General features: G+C 45.5%; 1 protein-coding gene across 1 annotated transcript in view; it reads right to left on the bottom strand.

Moving 5' to 3' along the window:
• RYR3 (ryanodine receptor 3) overlaps positions 1-27,719 on the bottom strand; it is a 381,491-nt gene that overhangs the window by 82,541 nt on the left and 271,231 nt on the right. Inside the window, exons 49-64 of the mRNA XM_024732458.1 lie at positions 26,645-26,735; positions 24,818-24,958; positions 23,313-23,476; positions 20,826-20,904; positions 17,215-17,304; positions 15,987-16,133; positions 15,715-15,777; positions 14,469-14,544; positions 14,230-14,353; positions 11,364-11,479; positions 10,767-10,834; positions 9,662-9,783; positions 5,999-6,048; positions 5,545-5,605; positions 3,390-3,628; positions 1,941-2,022 (exon numbers count right to left, since the gene is read on the bottom strand). Coding sequence (XP_024588226.1) covers positions 1,941-2,022; positions 3,390-3,628; positions 5,545-5,605; positions 5,999-6,048; positions 9,662-9,783; positions 10,767-10,834; positions 11,364-11,479; positions 14,230-14,353; positions 14,469-14,544; positions 15,715-15,777; positions 15,987-16,133; positions 17,215-17,304; positions 20,826-20,904; positions 23,313-23,476; positions 24,818-24,958; positions 26,645-26,735 — 1,713 coding nt within the window. The remainder of the gene's footprint in view (positions 1-1,940; positions 2,023-3,389; positions 3,629-5,544; positions 5,606-5,998; positions 6,049-9,661; positions 9,784-10,766; positions 10,835-11,363; positions 11,480-14,229; positions 14,354-14,468; positions 14,545-15,714; positions 15,778-15,986; positions 16,134-17,214; positions 17,305-20,825; positions 20,905-23,312; positions 23,477-24,817; positions 24,959-26,644; positions 26,736-27,719) is intronic.

Genomic DNA, 27,719 nt, shown 5'->3' with positions numbered 1-27,719 from the left:
AAATATGAGTTGTATGATAAAGAAATTCAGTTTTTAGTTTCATCCAACAAGACAAAGTTGCAAAGCAACATTACGATCTAACATGTGTAAAAACTTACACATGTAGAAAACACCTGGAATGGTATACACCAAACTGTTACTAGGTGGGGTGGTCTGGGGTGAAGAAAACAGCAGACTCTTAACTTTACATATGTCTGTACTGTTTGATTTCTTTTTTGAATAAGTATGTCTTACTTTCACAATACAAGAGAAAATAAACAAATAAAAGTCACTAATGGTGGCAGCATCACAACTCGTGGATTTTAAATCTTTATTTCCTGAGTTGTTTCATTAACTAATGGAGAGACAACAGGGGCATATTTGATCTAGGGGCTTCTTCAAGCCTGGCTTTCTACCTGTGTGGAGTATAGAACACAGGCACCAATATTCACGGCGCTGTGAGTATATGAATAAAATATAAAAAGTCATATGAAGAAGAGTCTTTTTCTGGTCTGACATTTCAGAGTTGACCTTTCTTTGAATTTTTTTCTTTTTTAAAAAGAGAATAATGCATAAGCTTTTCAAAAAATTGTGTAAAGAAACACATACACATATAGATGTAGGTATATACGCACATAGAAACTGACAGAATAAGAAAAGATACTGAGAAAATATTCACAAATGCTTAATGAAAGTAAAGATACCTTCCCTAAGTGAAATTCTGTATTAAACAGAAAAAATTTTATTCAGTTTCTTGTTGATTTGGTATAAAATATGGTTATGACTTTTGTCTGCCCAGTTCCTATTAAAGGATAGAACTATTTATCTATATTTCATGTAAAACAATAAGGAAAGCTACATAACTCTAAGGAATTAAAATCATAATCAAAATAAATTAGGCATTAGTTCTCCAGTTGATTTCTTGAACTCTAGAAGCTACTTAAAAGCAGTAGTTATGACGAGATAGACATTTCTTCAACATTGTTTGGTTATCAGCACATGATTTCAAGTCATCAGTTCTTGAGTTCTTGAAGGAGCCCAAGTCCTGTCTTTACTTTATTGAGAAATTGCAATTAGAATTTATGTAAGTTTCGATGCGAAATGGGGATTTACCATCGGCTTGTTTGTAAAGGTATCATAAACTGAGGAGGCTCATGGAGCATGGATACCAAGGGGATGTTTAGATTAAATAATTTTAAGCACAGATCAAAATCCTTCAGTATCGTTGACTAAAAAGGCAGAAAAGGGAAAAAACGTCTTCCAAGGACAAGACTAAGTCTAGGGTCTGGCTAACACTGTGTTTATCTTCCTGATCTTCCCCGTGGATTTAAGCAGAACCACACAACACACGGCATTCGATGGTGAAAAGCAGGCGGTCACCGAAGGCCTCCATCGCTCCAGGCAGGGTAGTGAGTAGAGCAGGAACCTAGGCACCTCAGCAAATCTGCCTGTTCAGACTCAACACCATTGAATAGCATTTCTGCTTCCAAAGTGTGGACTTGTCTAAAACTATAGCTAATGTGACAGCCGAGAATGGTAAAGGTCCAGGGCTGTATCACACAGAAACTCATTAAACACTAAAGCAACCGCCTCACGTCCCTTGAGCTTCTCAGCAAGCTTTAACCACAGGGACTCTGGAGGCTATTTGGAAACTGTGATTATGAAAAAAGAGACATTTCTTCGACATTTTTTTGGCCACCAGCACATGGTTTAGCTTGGCTATATTGCTGCTCCAGCCACATACATTCTGCAGCTATCGCCAGGGAAGTCATACATCTCAGAAGCCTCATTAACACATTTTATACTGCCGTAAACATTTCATACCCGAGGCTCAAAATCACCAAGCCATTTCAGTGAGCATTTCGCTTTTGCTGGATTGAAAAGATGCTGTTGTTAAATGTTTAAAGACTTAAGTGACACATTCAGCCTGAATGTGTTAGCCTCTTTTGTTCGCTAATTACCTTTCAACATAGATGTTCTTTCCTGTCCCAAGGGAGTAGAGGCTGCACAGTATATGGTAGCATGAAATCTGCACGTCACCCACTGAAAAGACCAAACAAGAGCTGTCATTCCTGTTCATCAATCCCAGTGGCCCACCTCCTGCACACAGAAAGGGTCTGCAAACAGAAAACACGTGGTGGCATCACCTAAGAGCCAAAGAGCTCTCTTTCTCTCTTTTTAACAAATATAGCCCCTCTCTACTCAAATGCCAGTTGCTGAACTGGGAGAGGAAACACCAACAGAAAAACACCCTCCATTGAGCTATCCCAATTCCTTTGTAGGACTCCTGATACAGATCACATTGCTTCTCGGGGAAAGGAATCATTTGACCAATGAGTCCTTCCATATGGGTATTTTTTTCCCCCTCCAACAGAGGGAGACGCTGTAATCAAATTTTATCCAGAGCACTATCTCCTTCTTTTGAAAGGAAGAGTGCAAGAAATCAAAGAAGTTTGAATGAGCTTTTTATTCCTTTCTTAGGGAGATATGTACAATGTCCCTACCTCTGCAGAGACAGAGCAAAATTCCTCATGTCCACCTGTTCCAAGTTCTCTGATGTTTTTCAAAAGGTAATTCAACTGTATCATGATTTTGCCGTGTTTCCCAAGGGAACGGCATGTTTCGCTTAGGAACTTAATGGGCAGGCTATGTGCCTCTATTAATGTATGGAACTCACGATAAGACTGGAACCAATTTAACATAAAGAGAACTAATTTAATTTTTAATTTTTCAACAAGGAAGTGCATTGTGTCCATGACACAGAATAGTGAGTTTCAATGTTCTCCTACCTGTCCCCCTAACCCCATGGAAATAACTGATTTTCCCTGTCGAAGGCTATGGAAGACACAGCCTCAGCTACTGACAACTGGTTAAACTAATTAAATCTTGTGCCACCATTTAAAGTGTGAAACTGAAGCTTGGTGGCAGTATAAGAGGGCTGGACATGGTACCAAATGCAAACGAAAAGAAAGCCAACCAACTACAGTCTTCTTCTGGAGGCTTAGACAATGAAATGTTAGCAGCTTCTCTTTGCTCCTGGTATCCAATGAATACATTAAAGCTTCTTTACAGGAAAATTGGTAGTCTGGGAGCAACCTATATCTCTTGCTGGATTTCTCAGATAACCTATTCAAATTAAGTGAGAACACAATGGCTGAGAGCTAAACCAGTGGGTGGAAAAATGCGGTCCTGAAAAACAGTGGGAAAAGATGAAATATCATATACTCAAATTTGGGCATTTCTTCCCCTCCAAGAGTCTATTACTTCATTTTTAAATCTAAGAAGGAAAAAGTGTGGAAGAGTTATCTCTACTCTGTCCTCAAGGTCAGCCTAAGGGAGTGAGCCACACACTTCCTACTGATCCGTGGCCTGATGCACATGGATCCATGACGGACAGCAGGCTGACTCACAGAGTAAATCCACCCCGAACTGATGCTGAGCCATGTGCTCAAAGATGGACTTCAGGATGGGCAGCAGGGCCACCGTGGTGTAGTTTATATTCTGAGAGACGCCTTTAATCTGCGTTCTGGAATGGGTAAACTTGCCGAGCTTCAGGTTTTCTGAAGTCTTCTCTAAGTCTTCGGCTGCATTTTCAAAGAATGCTCGTAACCCGGCCTTCACCAGCTCTGAGCCTGACTTCATGACTGTCCTGTAAGCAAACAGTGTTCAAAACCAGAAGCGTAATCTGAATCTTTGGCCAACCCCCTTCTTGAGACTGGTGGCTTGCAGTGCAACCCGGGCAGACATTTGACACCCCACTCACCTGGAAGACACCCAGTCGGGAGAAATGGAGAGAGTGGTTATTAGCATCCAAAAAGAAACTGGGATCCACAAGCCCAAAGGGCGGGGGGCGGGGCCAGCAACTGGAAGGCATGCTTGATTTCAGGGAATGACTGCTCAACTCTTAGGAAATGGCAGGACGACTTAGAAAGAAACTGATATTGGTCACCTGCTATCTATATAATATTGCGGCTGGCTACATTCTTCTGCAAATATCTAATTAAAAGGAGGGCGAGGGGAGCTTTTCTTGCAGCTCCACATGGGCTCAGCAACTTTCATAAGGAAATATTAGCTCTCCTATTATATTTCTAATAATATTAGAAATATTAGCTCTCCTGTGATGTAGGACCTCTTAGAGAGAGAGAACAGAGAATTAAATCAACTGAAGCTTAGATTTCTGTCAGTTTTCAGGGATGTTCTAGCTTGGAGAAGGGGAGTGGAGAAGAGCCAGCCCCTTTTAAAACAGACAGCTTAATCAGACCACCGAAAAAAACATGTGGGAATGGAGATTAACTATGGGTACCTGGGGCTTTCCTTTAAAACTATTTTATGAAACTTAGAACTGGAACAAAGCCTACAAGTCATCTGTTCTTTTCCATATTTCTACATCTTATTCACAAGATTATGACAGGCTTGCTATAAGGACAGATGCTTTTTATCTACAGCATTTTCATGATAATCATCCAGCCAATCAGAAAAATAAAAACAAGGAAAGAAAGTCAGTGAGGCTTGCTGTAAGTATTTATGAACCATCCTCCTCAGGTTTTCTCAGGAATCACTACAGAAAAAAAATGCAGGTCGGTATGTTTAAGAAAGAGGACTCTCTCTTAAGGCATTTTGCATGCTTTTGGGAATAAAGATTCCTCGTCCCAGTTGCATCCCTGGGATGCTTTGGTCTGGGCGTGAAAATGTTGTGCTGTCGTAATATCTCCACAACATGTTTGTTTCTCTCCGACACTTGAAAATCCCCTTTAACTACCCTTAACTTTAAAAAAAAAAAAAAAACATTCTTAGTTTGTAGAGGATTTTCATCATCTGGCCACTCTTTTAGGTTGGTGCCTCTCTTCTGCGTTGGGTTTTGGGATGTGTGTTCTTTTCTCAACTTTGACAAGGGCCCTGCTTAATGAGTATGTTAAAGAAAACTCCCTGTCAGTTATTTGCACTGCTTCTCTTTTTTATCTCATCAAATAATTTATGTTTATACTACCAGAATATATATACACAGACACACACACACACATACACATATATGTATGTATGTGAAAGAAAAGGAAGACTTCCTTTCTTGTTCAGCCATCTTTCCCATCAGACCCTCAGGTCATGGGCTCGAGTCTATCTTTGTCTTTGATCTTCTGGTAATCACATCCCCTCCTTGGCCATTTTGAATTCAGAGTGCTATGGGTCCCCTCTCCCAGGATTCTTATGGCATTGCCACCCATCACGCAGTTCTTCCTTTTTCTTTTTTTGTGGAGAATTAGATACGAAGTGGTACTTTGCCACGTTACATATTTTATCTTCTGAAAGATGAACTTCTCAGTAAGAGAAGACAAGAATTGATCAAATGCTCAGCTTTCGGTACCTGCCATGACGGTGGCTCTCCGTCATATGAGCTGAGAAACAGAGTGTGCTAACGTCATGGTGGGATCCACCTTTTCCCCATCTTCCATTTTCTCCCCAGCTCCCGCATAATGGTGACACATCTCCTCTTCAGTACAATAATAAGCAAGGAGAGAGGATCAGAGAGGGAGTCCTGAGAAACTACTGGAAAATTCTGGGCACACTTACCTTGTGTCAAGTGTCTGAGCTAAGATGTGAAGACAGCTCACCATTGTAGTAGAATCGTTCCCTAAAATCAAAAGTATCACCTGTGACTCCCCAAAGCATTCAGCCTGTCATTTAAACACAATCTTCTCAATAAGCATAAACAGCCCAGCCTTATTAACCACCAACACACCAAGTGCCAGGCCTCCGTTCGGGGCCAAAGCATTTATCTCTGGCCTGACGCATCGCTTTATGATGGAAGTTAGAGGCAGGGCTTAAAGCATTCATTGGCGTGGAAAATCTGAGCTGTTCAAGGGGGGAGAGAGGGGTTTATCATACTTCAGACCAACTTTCTATGGCCAATTTAGGTGACACCTCAGTCCTAAGGCTCAGCTTGTCTGCAGGAGCCACAGATGAAGGCAAAACACAAGTTCAGGATAATTACAGAGGGTGAAGCCTTTAGCAATACTTCTCTTACCAAAGAGGGAAATCCTATGTCGAACAAGAGCAGCGAGTTTGCAGAACAGGCTGAAGCAGAAAACAATGAAAGTCAGAAAGGGACAGAGATTCAAGGAAGACTCATTTGTACCCCACCCCTTGGGCCCTGTGCAGTAAAACAAAGTGCCTAGTACAGCACTCCAGGAAGATGCACTGTGTTCCCCTCAAAGAATCCTCTGGGGGCTTCCCTGGTGGCGCAGTGGTTGAGAGTCCGCCTGCCGATGCAGGGGACATGGGTTCGTGCCCCGGTCCGGGAAGATCCCACATGCCGCGGAGCGGCTGGGCCCGTGAGCCATGGCCGCTGAGCCTGCGCGTTTAAAGTGCCTAGTACAGCACTCCAGGAAGATGCACTGTGTTCCCCTCAAAGAATCCTCTGGACCACACTAGGACAACACGTGGTTCCCACTGTCTTGCTGGAGAATCACGAGAGGTACCTTGCAGGCAGAAAACAATCCTTCTGCAGCAAGTACCATGTTTTGCAATGAGCCACCTGTTGCAAACCACCTCTCGCTACAGCGTACTATATGTTGAAAGGTTCATCTGTAGAACATTCATGGATAAACGAGGATTCTGGAAGGAAGCATGATTTTTCCATTACTGCAGTGGATTGCAAGCCCTTTTTGTAGCCTTCACTCGGGGGAACAGGGTGTGAGGCCTTAGTTGGAGGTGTGCAAGATGGTGGGATTGGAAGAAAGTTAAAGGTTCAGGTGTGGGCAATACTGTGCTGAACCAGAAACATTTCAAGGAATGGCTTTTCTCTGACATCTCCATTAGCCTATAGGTCTGACTGGGTTGCTGTCTTATCGGTGTCTTTGAAGCTAGGAAATCCCATCTGCTACGCTTTTGTGTTTTTTGACCCTATTCCATGCTTTCACCCGTACTGTCTACCATGGAACCCCTAGGAGTCCAGTTGTGTCTCACTGTTTAACTTTCCACAGTGTCTAATAGAGGGCTTTGTGCAGTTAGCAAAGAGCCCACGGATGTTTCCGAACACACTCCTGATAGCCCCTGTCTAGGGGCACTATGGCCATCATTTGACCTGTGTTGCTGAAGTTCTTGGGAGGAGATTCCTCAGAACGCTGACATTACTTGACATTGGCACAGCTAGGTAAGAACTTAGCAATCCCTTCAGAAAGCAGTGCTTCCTGGTGGAACAGAAAGAGGGGAAGTAAAATAAAATCACCTGGTACAGGCCATGGGATGCCAAGGTGAGACCTAGCTGAAGTCCTTCCCAAGATCTTCTTTAGAAGTCATGGGCGTCTTGCCCCACACAGGGCAAAAACCTTTAGGGGACAGCTCAGATAGAGAAGAAATCCATCCAAGTGTTGGTGGGGATGAAAACTTGTTCACCTCTAAATGGTTTTCAGTGAATACCCTGAGCCTTTCTGGGCTGTCTACTGGACACCACAGCCAAAGTCTCTGCTTAGTCATTTGTTTTTGCAGTGGAAATAAGTTGGAAACGCTGGCCTAGAGCTTAAGAGAGCTCAGAGTAAGTTAACAGAAATTTGGCAGCCAAGCGAGTGTGAAATTAAAGATGAACTGCTGCTTCTTTTCTCTTCCCCGGATGTTTGTTTTTTTTTCAGAGTTAGGTATCTGATGGAAACTCATGGAGTTGGCGGAGATCCTGGAGGAATATGAGTTTCTGTGGCTCTGCCAGGACTAGCTGGGCTGTGGTGGTGAAGCGACCTCATCCCGCTCTGTGTTCTAGCTTTCTCGTCTGTAGTCAGCGACTAATCACGTGACCCTTTTAGTCTGCGGAATTAGGGGCTGATAAACTCAGTTATTTCTGGCAAAATGCTTCAAAATGAACCCACTCTGTATAAATACAAAATAACATTTTTCTAACTAAAGCAGATCCTTGGGTTGTTTGATCCTAACGTAAACGTGGCTCCCCTTGCTGTCAGAAGTGCTTTCTCAGGTATGTCAAGGCCGGGGTCTGAAATTTCCAAAGGCCCTTTTTTGTTGCCTGTGGGACCCACGATTCAAGCAGAAGCACTGCCCTTCACCCAGAGTTATGAGGAGCCAGAGTCCCCAGGCGCCTCTCTCTCATCTCAGAATTTGAAGGTGATACATTAAAGAGATCCCGGGGGAGAGATTCCGGAAAGCACTGGTAAACTGCATCAGATGCAGAAGAGGTGGGGCATGGGTGAAGGCTGGGAACAAAAGGGGTCTGGAAATGTGAGCACGTTCAGTGCCGATATGGCCACTTCTAGGGGAGGGCGGCGGGCACACTGATGGATCTGAGAGCTATTTGCAAGGCCGATCAGCGAGCTCCAGCTTGTATTCCAGCTGTGACAAATGGTGCCCGGCTGAACAAATGTTACATTTCCATGAATTAATACCCTAAGAAAAACAGATGAAGAGAACAGACACACCTGCCCTCTGTTGGCTTATCTGAGTATCTCACTTGGCTCTTCATTTCCTTAACTTCTTACAAAAAACACCGGTGCGTCATGAAAATATCTAGGAAATCTTGGGTCAGTAAGTGATTCTACGTGTATCTCATTTTGACATCATGCGCTCCTCCCTGCTTAACAAATATTAATGTCAGAAGTAGTTACAGTGTAGAGAAAATGGCACTCGATCTGGATAGAGAGGGCTCTGCTTTCATTCTTGCCCTCACTTACTACCTGGGTCACTTTAGGCACTGGAGTGAACCTGCCCAAACCTCAGTTTCCTCATCTGCAAAATGGAGATCATAACACACAGGTGGTTCCTGGAATTTAAAGCACTGTGGTGTTTCACAGTGATATTTCCACAGGTGGGCAATAACCTGTGCATAGCAAAAATCGAGCTCACTGCGGAGCCATGCTGTGCTTGCTAAATGTTAGCTAAATCCTAAGGTTGAATATCCTCCCAAAGATGGTCATATTCAATGGCTGGGCCCTTACAAAATATAAAGTACACTGTTCCCCATCAGTGGATGCCAGGGAAAGGGCTGACAGACTGCCTTTACTGCAGTCCTTAACTCTTTGCCATTTAGAAGTCTAATCCATCCCTTGTCATTCGTAAATCAAGTACAGAGCCCCTGAGGCATAGTGGTACCCACTTGTAGCCTGATCCTGAAGCACCTCCTTTGTTCTCAGCTCTGCTGAGCCATCCACGTGTCATGCCTAGTGGAATAAGAAGGGAAGCTGGCGCTTTTGATGAAAATTTGTTTCCTGTTAGGAATTTAGATTGAATTATGTCACTCTAGATTTCAAATCTCAGATCATCCACACCAAGACTTGGAAGATCTGATTCCTTAAAAAAAATTTCAGCTTAAAAAGTCTGAGAAGAATGAGAATGAAAACAGTATTAATCCGTTTCTTCTCAACGTTGTGTGTTTGCTTTTCCCAAGCTTCAGAATTACCTTCTCCTTTTTCTAAACGTTATTTCAGGATAGAAGCTGACCTGAGTATATAAGTTTCCCCCAAGCCCTACTGATACCCCCAAACAGTGCACCTCTCTCGGTTGTCAAAATAATATACAGGTAAGTGTGAATAAAGTCACTTTCAAAACCAAGATGATAACCAAAACCTCTTGAGCTACCAATCATCAGGCCACAGTTCATTTCTCCAAAAGATTCACCACCGAAGCCCCAGGAGTCTGGGGTTTTACATAAATCACGTGAGCACCGCGACCTTCTCTTCTGTAGACTCACCTGGCCACCATTTCTTTCTCCTTATGAGAGGCATACCCGCTGCTGCTAAGGGGCTTCAGAGGGGACGAGAGGAAGTAGAGGCGGTGATTGGTAAAGTACTGGTCAACCAGTGGGAGAAGAACCTGAAAGATCCACCAGAGATGAACTTCTAGGAGGCTGGCCAAAGCCCTTCCTCTGGTTCCTTTGAAAAAGTTCATCCTTAATGAGCAAAAAGACTCTGAACACAAAAAGACTCTGGTCCTGGAATTTCTAGGAAACTCTACCCCGTGAATCCCAGTTTCCAAAACATTTTTTTTCTTCTTTGCCTGTAACCAGAGGCCTTAGAAATATGTGAAGGGATAGGGCAGGACACTGACTAAGGGCCCAAAGAAATGCACATCCTGAATCAACATTTTCAGGGGCGTCCTGTAGGACATCTGCACTCAGATGTGGCTTCTTGGGCATGGCACCCAACAGAATATTTAAGGCATGGCCCAGCACTATTGGACTTGACCATCCTGTCTCTGCTTCTCAGAGCATGGCTACCCCAAAGTCTCACTTGTATTTAGTCCTCTGAGTAGGGTTATGTGGCTGAGACAGCTCACTGGCACCCAAATTCGTTCTTCCCTTCTTTCTCTTAGCAGTAGAAATCCCCGTGTTTTATCTGGGCATGGGGTCACCCAGTTAAAGCACGCATTACACACCTCCCTTGCAGCTAGCTGAGGCTGAAATGAGTAAGTTCTAGCCACTTAATAAAACAACTTTTATTAAACTTTAGAACTTTAATAAAACAACAGCTTGCCCTCCGCTATCCTTCCCCCCTTTCTCACAGATGTGGTACAAGTGAGTCTGGACCACTGTCAGGGACCACATCTTAGGAGATGAGAGAGCATCAAGAGAGGAAGAACCCGAGTCCCTGGGTGATGGCGTAGAGCACAGCAGGCTGCTTACCTCCTCGGACCACCCACCTGCCTCAGGACCTTTCCACAACAGAGAAACACACGTCCATCTCATCAAAGTCATTATTGGAGTTTTGGATATCTTTGTTGGATCTGCTTAACTTGTACCCTAAATTGTACAGATCCCAAGAAGAAGGTAATCCGGTTAAATGCAGAGAGTCACTTACTTTGGCAAAGAACTTGATCTCCTGGTCATGGGGAGACTTTTCAGTTTTCCCACTGCTGACAATGGTTTCTACAAAGACAAAAGTGACACAAAGTTGGCCAGAGCTAAAGAAAACAAAAACAAAAGGAGTCACAGCATTAAAGAAACAAAGCAGCTTTTCGTCATAAAAAGGCCATTTGATTTTATAAAATATCTAATATTTTACAAAGTACTTTATAATTGTGAGGGTTGGTTATTTCTTGTGTCAATTGTCTAGGGTTTCACTACTCTTTACTGATAAGAAGGCAGCTTCAGAGAGGCTGAGTCATATGCTCACAGGCATAAAACAAAACGATGGAAAGCTTAGAGGAGGATGAGTTATGTGAAAAATGACAAATGATTCAATCAAACCCAGAAGGGAAACCAAAGACAAAACTGATTTTTTAAAAGTGTGTGTGTGGGGGAAATCTCAGCCACTGTGTCCTTCCCTAAACCATATGTTTCAAAGAATCATGAACAGCTACAGTATGAAAGCATCGCTCTTCATAAAAGGAATATCTAATTCCTTCTGGTATTATGAGAAGCACACATTTTTCTGATATTTCATAATGATACTTACCCAAATGGACGATCAACTCTTGAGCAGAATCAACATATTTCAGGATCTTCTTCAAAAACTTATAGGCAAACCTCTTTTCCATGGAGGAGGCATCCAGCCCCATATCCTTGACACCTCTAGATTGGAAATGGGTAAAACCCCAGGGAGTAACAGAGATAACGATGTGACTTTGGTGCACAAGCAATTTCCTCCATGTCAACTCTGCTTTCCAAATGTTGATGGCTATTCTGGCTTAGTGACCTGACTCATCATTTGACTCACTTCCCCCTGCACTTGAAACCTGCCTCTGTGAGCATGCAACACCTGAGCTACAATAATTTCTGCAAAGATTTTTCAGGAAGATCTTTGTCATTCATTCAACAAATACTGAGCTGGGGATAAATCAGAGATGCAAACAAGAATCCCTGCGCTCATGGAACTTACGTGCTTGCTATAAACAGGTACAAACACTACATAAAACGAAATATAAATGATCTGGGGACTTCCTTGGTGGTGCAGTGGTTAAGGATCCGCCTGCCAATGCAGGGGAAACAGGTTCAAGCCCTGGTCCGGGAAGATCCCACATGCCGTGGAGCAGCTAAGCCCACGAGCCACAACTACCGAAGCCCGTGTGCCTAGACTAGCCTGTGCTCTGCGACAAGAGAAGCCATGGCAACGAGAAGCCTGCGCACCGCAACGAAGAGTAGCCCCTGCTCGCCACAACTGGAGAAAGGCTGCGTGCAGCAACGAAGACCCCACGCAGCCAAAAATAAAATAAATAAATTAAAAACAATTATCTGGAATGCTGTAAGTTAATAAGTTTTGGGAAAAAAAGAAAAACTAAAGCAAGATGAAAGGGCCCAAGAGTACCTGAAATGGGGTTGAGCAGACTGTCGTGTTAAATCAGTGCTGGGCTTGAAGGAGGTGAGCCATAGAGACATGAGGGGAGAGAGCTTTCCAGGCATAGGGAGCGGGGGTGCAAAGGTCCTGAGTGGGCACATGCATGCTGAGTTGAGGCCAGTGTGGAGGGATGGAAGTGAGCAGGCAGTCAGAGGGGCGTGGGGTGGGCAGTGGAGGCAACCGTCAGGGTGCCGTGGGCCGTCCTTAGCATTTTGCTTTTGCTTTGAGATGGGAAGCTATTGAAAGCTTTGAGTAGAGGAAACGACATGATATGACTCACATTGTGACAGAATTACTCTAGTTGCTAGGATTAAAATTGACCGAGGGCAAGGATTGAAACAGGGGCCCCAGGAAGGAAGCCCTTTCAGCAACGGCAGTGACAGCATGAAGGGCGAGAAGTGGTCAGATTCCGGGTATCTTAAGGGGAGAGCCATCAGCATTTCCTAAAGGATTGGATGTGGGTTGAGGGAAAAAGAGAGGAGTCAAGGTTTTTGGCTTGGGCATCGGGAAGAACAGGCTGTCGTCAAGTGGTGGGGAAGTTGAGGATGGAGCAGGTCTGAGGCATGGGTAGCGGGAACCTAGGGTTTCTCCTTGGTGACAGGGATGTTACCGCCTTATCGGTACATCCAAGTGCCCACCACGGGCTCTGGCTCAGGGTAAACCACTACAAGCGTATGTTTGCTGAATTCTGTGGTCTTTTTCCTTTCCCTCTCCTATTTCCTTGATTCCCTTCTTATAGCCAAGAGGAATTTTTCACTTCTGTGAGCAAGTTATTTATTGGCAAATCATAGTCTGCATGCATCTTGGTGTTAAGAACAGGATTAAAATGATGATGGGAGTCTTTCTTAAATGCTTTCCCAGAGGCTGTCTCCTGCTGCCTGACCTTTCCCACTCAACAATACAGCAAATAGGTTTTGTTACTTTTTCATATGAGCTACAACAGAAATATTTGCATAGATTTTTATTTAGGTTTCTGTCATTCAGTGGCAAAAATTCTGTAGGAAACTAAGAGAAGAAACAGCAGCTGGCTCAGCAGACATTTCTTTCAGGAGGAATGGCTTATCCAGGTGGGGACACTGCCTTGCTTTTCGTTCTACAAAAGACGCCGCAAGCACAGCCCATCACCGACACCTGACCAGCGGGGGAAAACAGGTTCTACCTTTAAGACTTAAGCAGCCCAGACCATCCTCACCTAAAACATTTGTCTAGATGATTCTGACAAACATAAGTTTGAGAGAAAGTCTTAGGAAATCATGATTCATTCAGTCTCTCCAGTGGAGTTGCCATCTTTGTTCAAAGGTTGTTGATGTCACTCATCTTCCCTATTGTTATTATGGCATTTCATTAAATATCACATAAAACAAAAAAACACAAGTGTGAAGAGAACTGGTGATCCTGTGAGAACTAAGCTGCATATTTTGCAAAGACCTGCAATCGTAAGTTTCCAAAACCAGCGTTTCTGAATTAGGTGTGAGACAACCGTAAAAGATAGGGAGGAAATTGAAAAACAAAAAAACAAACCTAGAATACTGCATTTACATTGTTTTGCATGTACCTTAATTCTCTTAACTATACCTTAACTGCTCTTTAGCCCAATTTCAAGAGCTTTGAGGATGCATTATGGATGTGGTTTATAATTCCAATCAATAAAACAACCAACAAAGATGAGATCTGGGGGTCTATGGTACAAGATTTGTGAATGAATGCACGTATGTTTGTTTTAATTAAAATTAAATGTTTAAGGTACAGATGTATAATTTGTCACGATTCTTTGCTGTAACTGACTTTTAGAAATTGATATCGACCAGTCTTATTTATGTCAGAAGAGAGGGCTTCATGCTCCAGAATAAACACCTATTCATTTCAAAAGACTCAACCGCTATCCTTACTCTGATCTGCTTTGCAGGCAGGTGATCAAATATCTAGAGCACGAGAGACCACACAAGCCTGCCCCTGGCCCGCTAACGTCACCTGGAAGACGACTTACCTAGAAACCACAATGCCGTTCACTTGGAGGAACTTGAACAGGTCCTGGGCCTTCTCCCGGTCCCTGAACTTTTCCTTGGCGGTCAAGGTGTCATACGGTACCAAAAGAGGGTGACTGCCGCCACCTGGGGTCAGGAAAGTGAGAGATGACAAAATAGGTGGCTCTTCCTTTGCACTTCTGGGAAAACACACCTGCCCCCCAGCTCACCTTCTGTGGGAGATGCTGTGAATCTAGCTCACCTTTGCTCTCCAGCTCCAGCTTCTTCTTCTTGGCCCAGATATTGTGATAGTTCTCAGCTATCACCTCCACCATCCCCTGTGTCCCAACAGGGAGACGACAGTCAGAGAGAAAGCAAGCAAGAAAAATGGGTTCATATCTGCCCCGCTATTGCAGGCAGCCTCGGGAACAGAGCACCACCAAACGCTAATGGCACATTGCTGAGTGTCTCCCATCATTAATTAGTCTTTGCTTACGCACCCCATTAGTTTTATATCTTCCCATACACACAGAAAACAATTTCTAATTCTGTCCTTTTCTGGTAACTTATTATCTTGGCAGTTTGATGCATTTCTGAGAAACACACATTTCCATTGGAAACTGCATTCTGGTGGCACTTCATTTGTCACAGGAGCGAAGGGTTCTACTCCTGACCCGAGACAGGGAGCTGGGGGCGGGGCGGGGGGAGGGGTCAAGCAAAACTCTAGGATCCCCGAAAGCCTTTAGCTTTGCAAACTAAAAGTAATCACATGTTGGAGAAAACTGCTGCACGTAAGATTTCTCAAATAGAATGCATCTTTATAAGGTTCATAAAATAGTGACCCGGAATGAAGGGTGTACTCTGGAAAGAAAATTTCTTTAAGGTCCAAAGCGTTGGTCTGATGGACTCTCTGAGGAGTCACGGCCTCAGGCTGGGGCCGGTCACGGTCACTGACATGTGCACAGGGGAGGAATGGGGGTGAGGAAGCTTAAGCCTTTAATTTCATCCTCTTGGGTGTAAGTCCCTAAATCCTACAATGATGACTTGTCTGTACCACCAAGGGCAACTCAAGTGAATCCACCACGGGATATGCGATTGTCCTCAAGGTTGGGGGGCCCGGTGTGAGCAGTCCAGCACCCCAACCCAGGGGCCACCTCGTCCATTTTCTCCTAGTTATTTCTCCTGGCTGTTATGAGTTCTGTTTTGGGTTTTTGTACAGTAATTTGCTGTTCGATCTTCCTTCTATTGAGTCATGACCTGCTATGACGTCTCTGGAAGAAGCGCAAAGCCTCACCTTCTCAGACTGTTGGTTAATTCTGCTGAGACTGTGTCAGATGAGTGGCCTCTGCTCGTTGTGGCCCTCTCTAATTTTGATATCTCAGTGGTGATATGTTTTAGGCATTCTTCCCCCTCGCCCCTTTCTAGAACACTCTTTGGAGGGTAATATGTCCTGCACTTGAGGGGTTTTAGAAAGTCCATTACGCTGTTCTGAAAGTATCAACACTGACCTGGAGCTCTCTGGACAGCACAACATTGGAGAGATCCAGGGGAGCAGGGCTGTAGCTGTTGCCCTAGGAAAGCAAAGGCAGAATCACTGGGTTTCCCGTTACTTGCCTTATTCTCACCAGCATCCCTGACTTCAGTGGCCAAAGATATGTCCTGAAAGATTCCCAGGGCTCACTGGTGGTGGGCCTCATCTCTGATACCCTGGGGATAGCTTTCCCAGATTCTCCATGGGTTCTATTGGCCTAGTGTTGGCCTCTGGGCGTGATGGTCATACCTGGGTGGCCTGGGACACGCTTCGAAGCTTCTCATTTTCCCGCTGTTGAAATAGGGCTTCTCCTTCTTTGGTCCTCTCTACCGTCCAGCCCACAGCCAGCATGGTTTTCAGGGACTCTCTGGCAGGCCAGCGATAAATTTCCTTCTCCTGGAAGAACATTGGAGCAGAAGAGCTGTGCAGGGCACGGCCCAGCACTGTGGCTGGCTTGTCTCCCGGAAGAGAGGTCCTCCCACAGTGGAGGGGAGCTAAGCGGCTCCAGCTTCCTCTCACTGGGTCAGAACACCCTCTGCAGCAACCCATCTGAAACACGTCATCCGTCTTTCTGAGGTTTTTAAGTATAGGACCCCATAGTCTCCTGCTTTTAGAGGGAATGTGCCAGACATATCCACAGTTTGTGGAGAAAGCAGAGCGAGAACAGGAGAATGACCTCTTTCCTCCCCCCACCCCCCAGCGCTGCCACCTCTGCCTCCTCTGTGCCCCGCCCACTGCACAAGAGTCGCCAGCCCTGGACCCACCCCTTTCTCTCCAGAGTGACTTCTGTTCTCTGGTAGGTATTTAAGATGGGACACGTCAAAATGCATTTGTACGAAGCTCTCCTCCGAGCATGGGAAATAGACTTTCTTAGATTTAGAATTCTCTTTCGAGCCATGCACAATTTTATAACTGGTCAATATGCACAAAAAGATACACATGTCATCCTTTACCTGTGACACTAGGTCTAAAGCCTGCAAGGAACTCTTACTGATCGCAAGATAGGAATTCAGAGTTGAGTTGAACCAAATCTCATAACTTAAAAAACACACAAAACAAACCAGGAGACCTGTCCACGTTTCCCTGGGGACTCTCCTCTCTATTCTTTTTATCCGTCATGATTGGAAGTCCTTTCTATCTGAATGTTCTCCAACAATGCAAGTCCCCCCGCCCCCTGCAACAATCTAACAGAAGCCCTTCCTAGTTCAGTTACAAGTGAAACACAAATGCATTTTGGCCCAGCCTCTAAGTGCTGATTGGTGCTTTTCTCTCCAATGGGCTTTCAGAACCAAACAGCAGAATGGGAGGCTGGGTTCTCAGAAACCAGTCTTGAGGCTGTGGCCCATGGGCCAGCTCCTGAGGAGTCTGCCAGAGTCCTGGAAATTCTCTAAGGAACTGGATGGTGAATGTGCCCTTGACTCCTCTGCCATCTGATATAATTCCCAGGGGAGGGAAATTAGCATGACCTGGTCCTTACCTTCTCTGTTAATGTCTTGAAAGGCCTGATCAATGGATGGGTCTTCACATTTTCATCCAGGGAAATTCCATATTTCCATCCATTCTGACTCTGTAGAAATGTTCTCAGTTCAAATATCCTTGGCACCCAGAGAGCCCTGCTATGTGACCCATATCCCAGCTTCAATTTTCACTGAACAAATAAAATAATGGAATGTGACAGAGCTTGGAAATTTCCCTCCAAAATGTCTAATTGATCCTTTAGGGCTGTCAGGCCCTCTGCTCCCTGAATTTTGAACCCTGCTCCTTTATTTCTTCTCATTTTAGTTGCTGTCCCCTCCACTTACTCGCTTGTGCTTCAGGCCCACTACAGACAGAAGTATGCTTCAAAAGACCTGAGAACAATGCTTTTCAGAACAATGTGTCACAATCACAGGCAAGGACAGATGTCAAGGCTGAATGCTTGTGAGTATTGGACCTACTGGCCATGGCATGAAGGAGGCTGCTTTGGTTTGCACCCGTTGCCCGCCAATCCCAGAGCAAAGCTCTAGCAAGGCATGTTTCTAGAATCATAGAGGTTTAAGAATTTCAAAAGTCATGCAACAAACATTGGTGGAATGCCTATGACAGTAGGTGCCAAACTCTGTCCCAGGGACGGTGGATACAGAGATAAATAAGGCTCTGTTTTCCATAACCTCACAAAGACTTCCAGTTGCTCTTTCTCAGCCTCTGCCAATGTCCCCTTGTTAATGTGGCTGTTTCTCAAGTTTCTGTCCCTTCTCAAGGAACACTGTCCCTGCGGGATATAATCTAGGCCCATGGTCCCTAAGTGGATTAATCCCAAATCAGCATTTCCAGCCCAGATCTCTCTCCTAACTTCCATACCTATTTAAGCTCTGCTTGGATGGCCATAGGTACGTCTCAACAGGTCTGAAACAGCACCTGGAATTTCACTTCTCTAAATGGCTCTTCCTCTCAGGTTCCCTGTATCTCCGTGAACAGCACCAGCTTACATTCACTTTTCAAGCCGGAAACGTGGGACTCTTCCTTCTCTGCACTCTCTCATGTGTGTTCAACCTCCCAGAGCTATTGGTCTGCCCCTCCTTCACTTTCCTGCCAGTGCTTTAGCTCAGGCCACCATCAGCTGTCACCTGGATTACTGCAACGGCTTCCTATGCAGTCTCCCTGTCTCCAGTCTTGCTGTCTCTCACGGATTCCAGCTTCTACACCACTGTCAAGTGGTTTTTATAAAATACCCTGCTCAGGGCACTCTGCTGCTTTAAAAATTTCTGATTCCCAGCTGCCATCATGGTAGAAATCCAAATTCTTTCTGGCTTCTACTGCTGCAGCGAAGATCTTGTTGGCCCTCTAGGCTCATGTCCTGCCCTTCTTCCCCTGCCCTACTCCGTGACCCCAATGTGTCGAACCAAGCTCCCCTAAAGCCACCACACTCTTTTGCTTCTCGGGGTCTGCACCCACTGCTTCCATGGCCTGCAGTGCACTTGCTCCCCTGTACCTGAACAACGGCCCCTCATTCATCACACCCTGTAGGCGTCAGCAGCTCGAGGAAGCATTCCCGGACCCTCCCTATTGGGTTGGGGTCTCTTCCTGTGTGCTCTCACCCTGTGCTCATGTCCATCACAGCACGGCACAACCTGTTTAATGGCTGCTTTACTTGGTTTCTCCCACCGATTGTGGGGTCCTTGAGGGCAGGGGAAAATACTCTTTTCCTGTCAGATTATCAATGCCCCCCTGGCAAGGGTGAGCAAACTTGAAGCTTCCAGGCTAGTGGATGAGAGAGACTCATCAAATACCATGTCAGTAAATGCATAGTTGGTAACTGGTATATATAAATGTATAACTGTTGCAAATCCAACTATATAAGACTGCTATAAAAATACTGGGAAGGAAAAGAGCAAGGTGCTAAGAGGGCCTGTATCTGAGAAATCTGGGAAAGAGGCGTCCTAGGAATTCACACTTGGACAGATTTTGAAGGAGGAATTGGTGAATGGTGTTTTCACACGTGTGAGTGCAGATGGGTACCTGGCTCAGACAGGGGGCAGATTCAGGCATATGCAGAGTGTGTGTGTGTGTGTGTGCGTGTGTGCGTGTGTGCGAGAGAGAGAGAGAGAGAGAGAGAGAGAGAGAGAGAGAGAGAGAGAGAGAGAGAGAGAGAGAGAGGGAGAGAGGGAGGGAGGGAGGGAGAGAGAGAGAACGATCCTAAATGAAGGGGATATGGCTGGAGGGCAGAGGGTGAAGGGAGAGATGAGGCTAGAGATGGTAGCAGAGACCAGATTAAGCAGTGCCTATCAGGCCATATTAAGGATTTTAACGTTGACATGAAAAGGGTTGGAAGTTATTGAGGGATTTTAACAAGAAGGGGCTGGGTTGCAGAACATGACCCATTTGGGAGAATCTGACCAAATTTTCATACTGAAACCATGACTTGCCTGTAGCGTGAAGTACGGACTGGAGAAAGTGCTCGTGGGCAGACTAGTTAGAAGGTTATCACATTGTCCGGGTGAAAGATGAGAGCAGCTTGGACGAAAACCACGGCAGGGGCACAGAGAGAACCATTCACATTCAAAAGCGACAAGGAGGTAAAATGCACATGGCTTAGGGATGGATTGGATATTGCGATGGATTCATGTGTTGTCATCGGCTGCTTTTGTGCTACGCCAGCAGATGTGAGTAGTTGCAGTGGAGACTGTCCGGCCCACAAAGCCTAAAATGTTTACTCTCTGGCCCTTTACAGAAAAAGCATGCCAACCTCTGCTCTAGAACCATGAGTATTAGCCCATTCTACAGATACAACGATTGGAGTCATCAGGGGCTCTCAACAGGGGTTCAGGAGAGAAACAGAGCAGAGGCTGAGCCAGGGCTTCAAGCGGTCCCTCATCCAGGGTGCATCCAGGCAGGTGGTTTCTGCGGCCTTGCTGTGGAGACAGGTCCACCGTTACGGGCTGTAAGCTGCAGCTGGGCAAAGGCCCAGCGCTTAACTGCCTGCCCACAGGACTCCGAGATGTCTTTGGCATTCCTCCCCGTGTGCCTGCCAGCATTAAAGGGCTGACAGAGCAATTAAACTTATTAGCAGCCTGACCTCATGTGGTGAAGAATTTTAAACACCAGCTGGACAGGCTTACTAATAAGGGAGAGTCTGGAAGTTCCAGCACTGCCCACCACAGGAAGCCGTGTGTCCTCCCTAGAATAAAATTCAGCTTGCTGGCACAATGCAAAGGGTAAAGCTCTCCATTCAATTTTCCCTTTTTCCGACACTACGTTCAAAGGAAACATTTAATAAAAGCCTCCGGACCCACGTTAAGCCTTTATGTCAAACACACGCAAGCATGTGCTTGGGCGCCGACTCCAGGAAATGCAAGGTGAAGACAGACATTAACACTCCCAGAAGCAATCGTTTTCTTGAGAGACACAAAAAGCCGCATCAGCAGCTGCCCCCGCCCATTTCTCCGATCTCCACCAACCCTGGGAAACTGCCGCTCAGGAATGAATGCCGTTGGCATGGCGAGTCTGTGGCTCAGGCAAGTCAGGCAGACTTCCAGGATTGGACCCTTTCATGTTCTTGGGCTGCTGTTTTTTTCCCCTGACAATTATGGGTTGGAGGATGATCCCTACCTTATCACAGGCCCATTTATCATGCGAGTGCTCAGCATACTTGGTGACGATGTATTCCAATTTTTCAGGCAAGGAGAAACTGTGAAATGAGGGGAAAAATAAAATTACAACCTCCCCAAGCACTTCAGTCACATGTGCCGAAAAGATGGCCAGAGCTAACAATCAGCCGTCAGAAGTTGCATGTGATCAACCAGCTAACCCCAGATTTGAAGGTGGACCCCAGATGCAGTTGACCTTCCTGAGCTCAAAGCATATCCAGGACTAGGTCGCAGACACACCCATGGCTAATCAGAGGGCGTCTCTGCAGCAGCCTCTGCTTCACAGGTGGCCTCCCTCCAGCTGCTCTGGGTTCCCTTGGCTCCTAAGAACCACTCTGGCTCCCGGGCCACACCTGTCCGGGTTAGACCGTGAGAATCCCTTCATCCAAAGACACTGCCCTGCCATCTCACAACTCCGATCTGCGGATGGCAGAAGTGGGTAGCTACAGGACCAAATGATACAAAATAGTGCTTGTCTACCTTTTGGGGTTTGGTGATTCATGCTTAAATACTAAAATCATGGCAACCCAGTAGGCACACCTGTCAGTTCCGTTAGCCCTGCAGCTTTTGCCCCTTCTGTTGGCAATACACCTCCACTTCGCTTTAAGGAATAAGTCTTCCTGACTTGCGTGCAGGCTTATGTGAACTGTCTCTGAGGACTGGCTCTGACGAGGCCAGTCAGACTCACTCTTCCTGGAATTTGAATCTTTTTTTTTGGCTGCACTGCACGGCTTGTAGGATCTCAGTTCCCCAACCAGGGATTGAACCTGGGCCACAGCAGTGAAAGCACTGAATCCTACCACTAGACCACCAGGGAACTTGGAATGTGAATCCTTAGTTGAGTGAGGCCAGGACAGCAAACTCCTCACGGTGACTCATCCAATGTGGACACCTGGAGAATGTCCATCTGGTCACTCTGCCTTAGTTCCTGCTCTTGCTGAGGCCTGGGCAGTCAGCCTTTCACTAGGTTTTAATAAAGACCCCACATCCTTGCAATAAGGCCCTTTTCTGTTTAAGTTTTGGTCACAGTCCCCATTACTCATATTACTCAAAGAGCCATACTGATGTCAGAGGTCTATTTGAAGAAATCAGAATGCTCAAAAAAAACACTGGGCCTTCTCTGGTGGCGCAGTGGTTGAGAGCCCGCCTGCCAATGCAGGGGACACTGGTTTGTGCCCCGGTCCGGGAAGATCCCACATGCCGCGGAGCGTGCACGTCCGGAGCCTGTGCTCCGCAACGGGAGAGGCCACAACAGTGTGAGGCCCGTGTACCACAAAAAAAAAAAAAAACCAACAAAAAACACCGAATGAGTCATCATTAGCACACCATTGCTTGAGTACCGCATTGTCTCATAATGTTTATAAAAGCGTCCAAGTGATCACACCTTTTGTCCTCCTTCAGCACACTTACGTTTTCATAGGGCCAAGTTCTCCAAATCAATACCTGCCTTTCCTTTGGCCTTAGCTTGAAGGCTCACCTCACCCCTTACTTCTTCCTTACAGCAGGTTCAATTCGGTTTCCCATCATCTGCTCAGCTCAAGGCTCTGCTGATGGAATATGTATTTACTTTTCCCAGAGATGAATTTTATATGTTATCACAAGCTGACAGCTCCGGGGAAGGGCTGAGGCTATGGCTCTCATCTGAGAACTACTGCCATAATAGATAAGTCCAAGGGGCTCACAGAGGATGCCTCCTTTTCCCTGCTCATTCTACAGCAGTTTTGGAGCTTTTCGTTGAAACTGCAGCTGGAGATGAAGCCTGTATGCCCCACGACCCATAATCATAATTGGGGCCGTACCGCCAAAGGCAAAATTGAGCAGATCTTGTCTAATACTTTGTCTGTGGCCTAATCATCAACAGTGAGGAATGCTGGAGAATCAGGGGGAGAAATGAAAAAGCGCTATTGTAGAGTTTTTCCAAAGATCCAGCATCCGTTGGCAAAGAGCAGGTCCAATCGCTCAAATAAGGACCCCATGTTGTTCTGCCCTCACACCCTGAAGTCCTGCTGGAGCTCAGCTGAGTGTTTTTTATGGAGATGTTTTGATGTATGATGTTATTAGTACTGTACAGGCCTAATTCACAAAGAGCAAAGATTTTGTCAAAAAATTCATTAATAAATTAATTGCATCATTTGTCAGGGTTCTTGCAGTGCCTCAGGTGACATATGTGGAGAGCATCAACCTCTTATAATAAATAACCCAACCTCACCCTCCAGAAAAAGAAAGCCCAGAATATAATAATACAGCATATAATCAGATATGGATGGATTAATCTTTCAGGAGTTGAGGACAAAATCTAACACCTAATGTGACTTGTGTCAAGGGACATGATGAACCATGTTGGCAGGAGGGAAGGAAGGGAAGCTTAAATTTCTGGCTACCTTCTGAAAGAGAAACAATGGCCACGGGGCAAAATCTAGGACCAGCTTAGAGATGATTCTGGACTCACTTCATGGTGTTGATAGGCTTGGGGTCAAAGTTGCCATCTGCATCCACTGAGATCTGTTTCTCCAATGTGGCTGAGATTCTGGTATCTAAATAGTCTGGTGGCAAGGCCCCAGCTATAGCACTGAGACAGGGCAGGGCCATTCGGAAAAGATCTGGGTCATACCTCTGTGAGGAAAGACAAAGACCACGTTAGCACACACACCAAAACCATAGCCCGCCAGGCAGAACCACTCACCGATTAGCTGGGAAGAAAAAAAAAAAACACGTGCATTTGCCCAGGTTAACCAAAATGGGGAACAGGTAAAGCCTGTAATCCATTCTGGTGGAAACTGAGGTATCCTTGTCACAGTAAAGTGACAATCTGTAAAGCCTTCAAGTCACCGTTTGCGGTAGGTTGAGAAACCTTAAATCAAGGTTTAAATCAATATCTCCTAACTAGTTAATTGCAGGAATATCTAAAGGTTAAAGTGGTTCTCACTAGGCCAACAGAGTCTACAAACTTGTCGGCCATAGATGGTTATAGAAAGTGACCCAGCCTGTGCCTAGAGAGGGCACAGCAGCTTTTCTGGCTCCCTCGGTAGCTGATGCGGGTCATATGCTGACACGATTGGCAGGCTGCTCTGTATCACAGACATTCTCTCCTGAACCCGGCCAGGAAGGAATCTCAGTTAAAACACGTCAGGTGAGGGACAACCTTTGATCTGCTTGTACTAGACCAAAGGAAGATAGGAGGGAAGATCACGTAAGTGTAGGGAAACACCAGACTGCAGCTGTACACCTGCTCCAGACTTCTGTACGAAAACCCGAAAAACTTCTCATTTTCTACCTTTAAAGCTGGTGACCTGTCTACGGCCATACCACCCTGAATGTTCCCGATCTTGTCTAAAGCTGGTGACGTCACAAATCTAAATCTGGGGTAAGGGAAGGGGAAGCAGGTGTGAGGCTGCCTACATACAGGTCGGGGCTGTAATCCAATCAGACTGCACAGGAAGGCTTGGGATTCAGAGGCCTGCGTCCCCCCTCCAGCTCCTTCGCCTCAGTGGCTGGGAAGCACCTCGCCTGAATGGCGTAAGGTCTCCTGGGAATCCCACGTCCCCTCATCGGGGCAGACGCTAGGACTTCTCTAGGCTTGAACTTGGTGAAGGCCAGCTAACCGGGGCCATACAACATAGCAGGGAAGGAATGGGGGCGGGGTGAGTCATTAATACTGGAACCAGGAAATATTTCTGTGATTCACTCTGGAAGTTGCCCTTCCATATATTCGCTTGGTGAGTCTGGCAAGTCATCAGCTGCTCTTTCTCCCACCTGTCAAATGAGGGTCGGGGTAGTTCCTACTTGAGAGAGTTGGGGTAGTGAATGTGATCCGCTGGTGAAGTGCTTGGCACAGTTCTGGGCACATGGTAGATAGAGGCTGACTAGGTATCAGCTCTTCTTACGTGCAGGTGGTTGTATCACCGAGGTTGGGCAACCCCCCCCCCTTCTCTGTTCAGGAAGCACTGCCATTACCTTATGGGAAAGGGAGTCAAGAATCCCCCAGAAGATCTTCTCTGTCAGATGCAGCTCATCCTCCACAGCCAGACCGTAGCTCCCCCAGCCTGACGGCAGACAGTAATACTTCCAGCACTGTTCGTAGTGATTTGTCAGAAGCTGGGAGGTTGAGAACAGATGTGCGCCAGTGGGGTGGGGCAGAGATGATCCACAGGTATCAACAGCACACAGGGGAGAAGAAAACAGCACACACGCATCAGGAGAGTGAAACCAACAATGGAAACTGTTCGGTTATCTACAGAGTGGCCCCCAAACGCCGCTGGGAAGGTCTGCTCTCGTGCCTAATGAGCTCCAGCCTGAACGGAATCTACCTGATTAATTCTTGTGCCTCCTAACTCGTCCCTCGTATTTCCTGGAAAATGGAGAGGAACTGTTTCTACTCCTACTGAGAAAATGCTACCCTCCGGAAGTAGTCGCCGTGTGCTGTTCCAGCCAGTCAGGGATGGGGAGAATTTCTTCTGAGATCTTTGCTTATAATAAATCTGGGAGATCCTGGTAATGCTGACATGGGGAGGGGAGGGTGGGGAGTAGGCTGTGGGTCTGCAGATTTTCTCAGCATTGATTACTGCCCCTGGCTTCCCTGCCTTTCACTTGAGCCTTCTGACGGTCCAGCCATGTTGCAGCAGTTCCCCACATGGCCAATAGAGGGCACACGTACACTGCCAATGGTCCCATCTCAGCCGGCGGGATCCACAGCCTCCAAGAAAAATCCCGCTGATCTAAGGGGTAAAGGTGAGCTTATGGAGTGCTATCGGTGATGTTTCTTTGGGAGCCAGAATCCAGCTGACGGCACAGGTCTGCCAAGGAAGCAATGCCAGGTTGAACTGTAAAAACTTGTTTTTAGCTAAAGGATTTTTTGGGGGATGAATACTGGGAGTGTTAGGGTTAGACAGAAAAATGGGCCCGTGGAGGACTGTGGAATCTGACAGCATACAAGCTGTCTTCTGCGTGGCGTGGAGAAAGAGGATGAATTAAAGGCTTCTGGGAATTCTGTTTATCCCAGTAAAATGCTTCTTGAAATCCTTGCTTGAACTAGTGATATTTCTGAAAAGAGGGAAAAGTTCTGTTGAAATCACTGGGCAGAATCTTCAGGTGTGGCTGGCCACTGCTGACCCTTTTGAATATGCTAATATGGCGGGTGCCTCAGAGGTAAAAGATGAAAAACACTGCCCTCTGTGTGGGTGGCAGAGTCTGGTGTCCTTCTACCCAGGCCCGATGCTCCCTATACCAGCAACAAAATGTTGGTAATCTGTGGGAAAATCAGGAATCAGGTGGCAAAGAGACGACTCTGTGGCCTTACTTTTCATTAATAAAACAAGAGAAAAGAAGTAAAAAAAAAAAAAGTAAAAAAGAGGACCTGTTACAGAAGGAAAAAAAAAGCACAACACAGTATGGAATAGAAAAGGGACATTTTATTTTCTGTACCTAAATGAAGAATCACAGGGTCTTCAAAGATTTTTGAGATTAAGAACATCCTGAAAACCTAATTAGGGCAGGAAAGTACAAAATCCAAGTGCCCTCACTAACCTCTGCTAAATAACAAGTAATTGGTAGAAACTGATTAAGGAAAATTGGAGCAGTTAATGAATCTAGGAGAACTACTCTTTCCAACCTTGACACTCAAGAAGGGATTTGATTTTGGAGACTGTATTTAGTTAGCTATCAATTTAAAGGAGTAAAACCCATTTAAGATGTACTTTGCTCCCCCAGTTGTGAAGATCATGTTTTACAAGGCAAGTGTCCTGGGCCATAGACTGTTTTTTCTGTAACAATAGAGAGGTTTACCTTCAGAGGCATTTTGCAGTATTCACTGAGTTGCGGCACATCAAAAACTAGACGTCGCAGGAGTTGCTGTAACATGGAAGGCCTCAAGTGACTGCAGTATGAGATAAGAAAAACAAAAGGACAGAATGAAAAAAAAAACAAGGAAGAGGGAATGAAAGGAATACTCAGCTATAACCGTATATTAGAGCTAAGCTTCAAAACACTTAGCTCCTAAATCAAAAGATCATGGATAAACCACAGTCTACAATAAAACACTTTAAAAGCAGAGTGCAGTTAAAATGCGGAAAGAGGGAGTAGGGCTCATGGCTTGAGATCCCTACGGTTAAATTCCAATCACCATGTGACAAGATGTCCTAGGGTCTATGCACCCTCAAAATACAGCCACTGATTATGTGCAAAGAAGTCTATAACAGAAAGAAAGTGCAGGTGATTTTAGAGCCATTGCTACGAACTGACCATCCTCCCGAACTCTGCAAAGGAAGAAGTTAGAGGTGATCAGCTGCACGGGTGGAATCTGAGGCCACCTTCTGGTGTGATCTGAAGGGTGCTCTGAGTTACTACCTGATCCCTGATATTCTCATTATTGAAATCATTGCTTTGGGTTAAGGGTCTATCCTCAAAAAACTCCTTTAAAAGGCAAATTGAGTAATTAGAGAACAATGTATCAAATTATCAAAGTGTTCATGGCCTCGGTATTTGGTGCAAGTAAATTCTGAGATAGAGAAAGGAGAGATAAGCAACGCTGATTTAGCCTATATTTTCAGATTGCCAAACCTTTCGAAACCCAGTGGAACCTCTGGATTCTTCCCAGTGAAAATACACACTTACACACAATTTGGCACGTAAGTTCAGCCCATGAGCCCCTTTCAGAGATGCCTAAGAGCCATGGAGGCAAAGTTAATAACTGATGTTGAATGTTAAAATGCCAGGAAAGAAAGCCTTGGAGGCATCTACAACAAGAAGGATGGACATGAATGGAGATGGAACAGAGTTCATCTGTTTCACAACTTTTGGTAGAGCTGGCCTTGCGATAAAAAGCCCTAGAGTGAACAAGTCAGGCATAATACATAGCAAA

The sequence above is a fragment of the Neophocaena asiaeorientalis genome, unplaced genomic scaffold (genome assembly GCF_003031525.2).
Source record: "Neophocaena asiaeorientalis asiaeorientalis breed wild unplaced genomic scaffold, Neophocaena_asiaeorientalis_V1.1 scaffold119, whole genome shotgun sequence".
In the NCBI taxonomy this organism is placed as follows: domain Eukaryota; kingdom Metazoa; phylum Chordata; class Mammalia; order Artiodactyla; family Phocoenidae; genus Neophocaena; species Neophocaena asiaeorientalis.
This window is presented reverse-complemented; position numbering and strand designations above follow the sequence as displayed.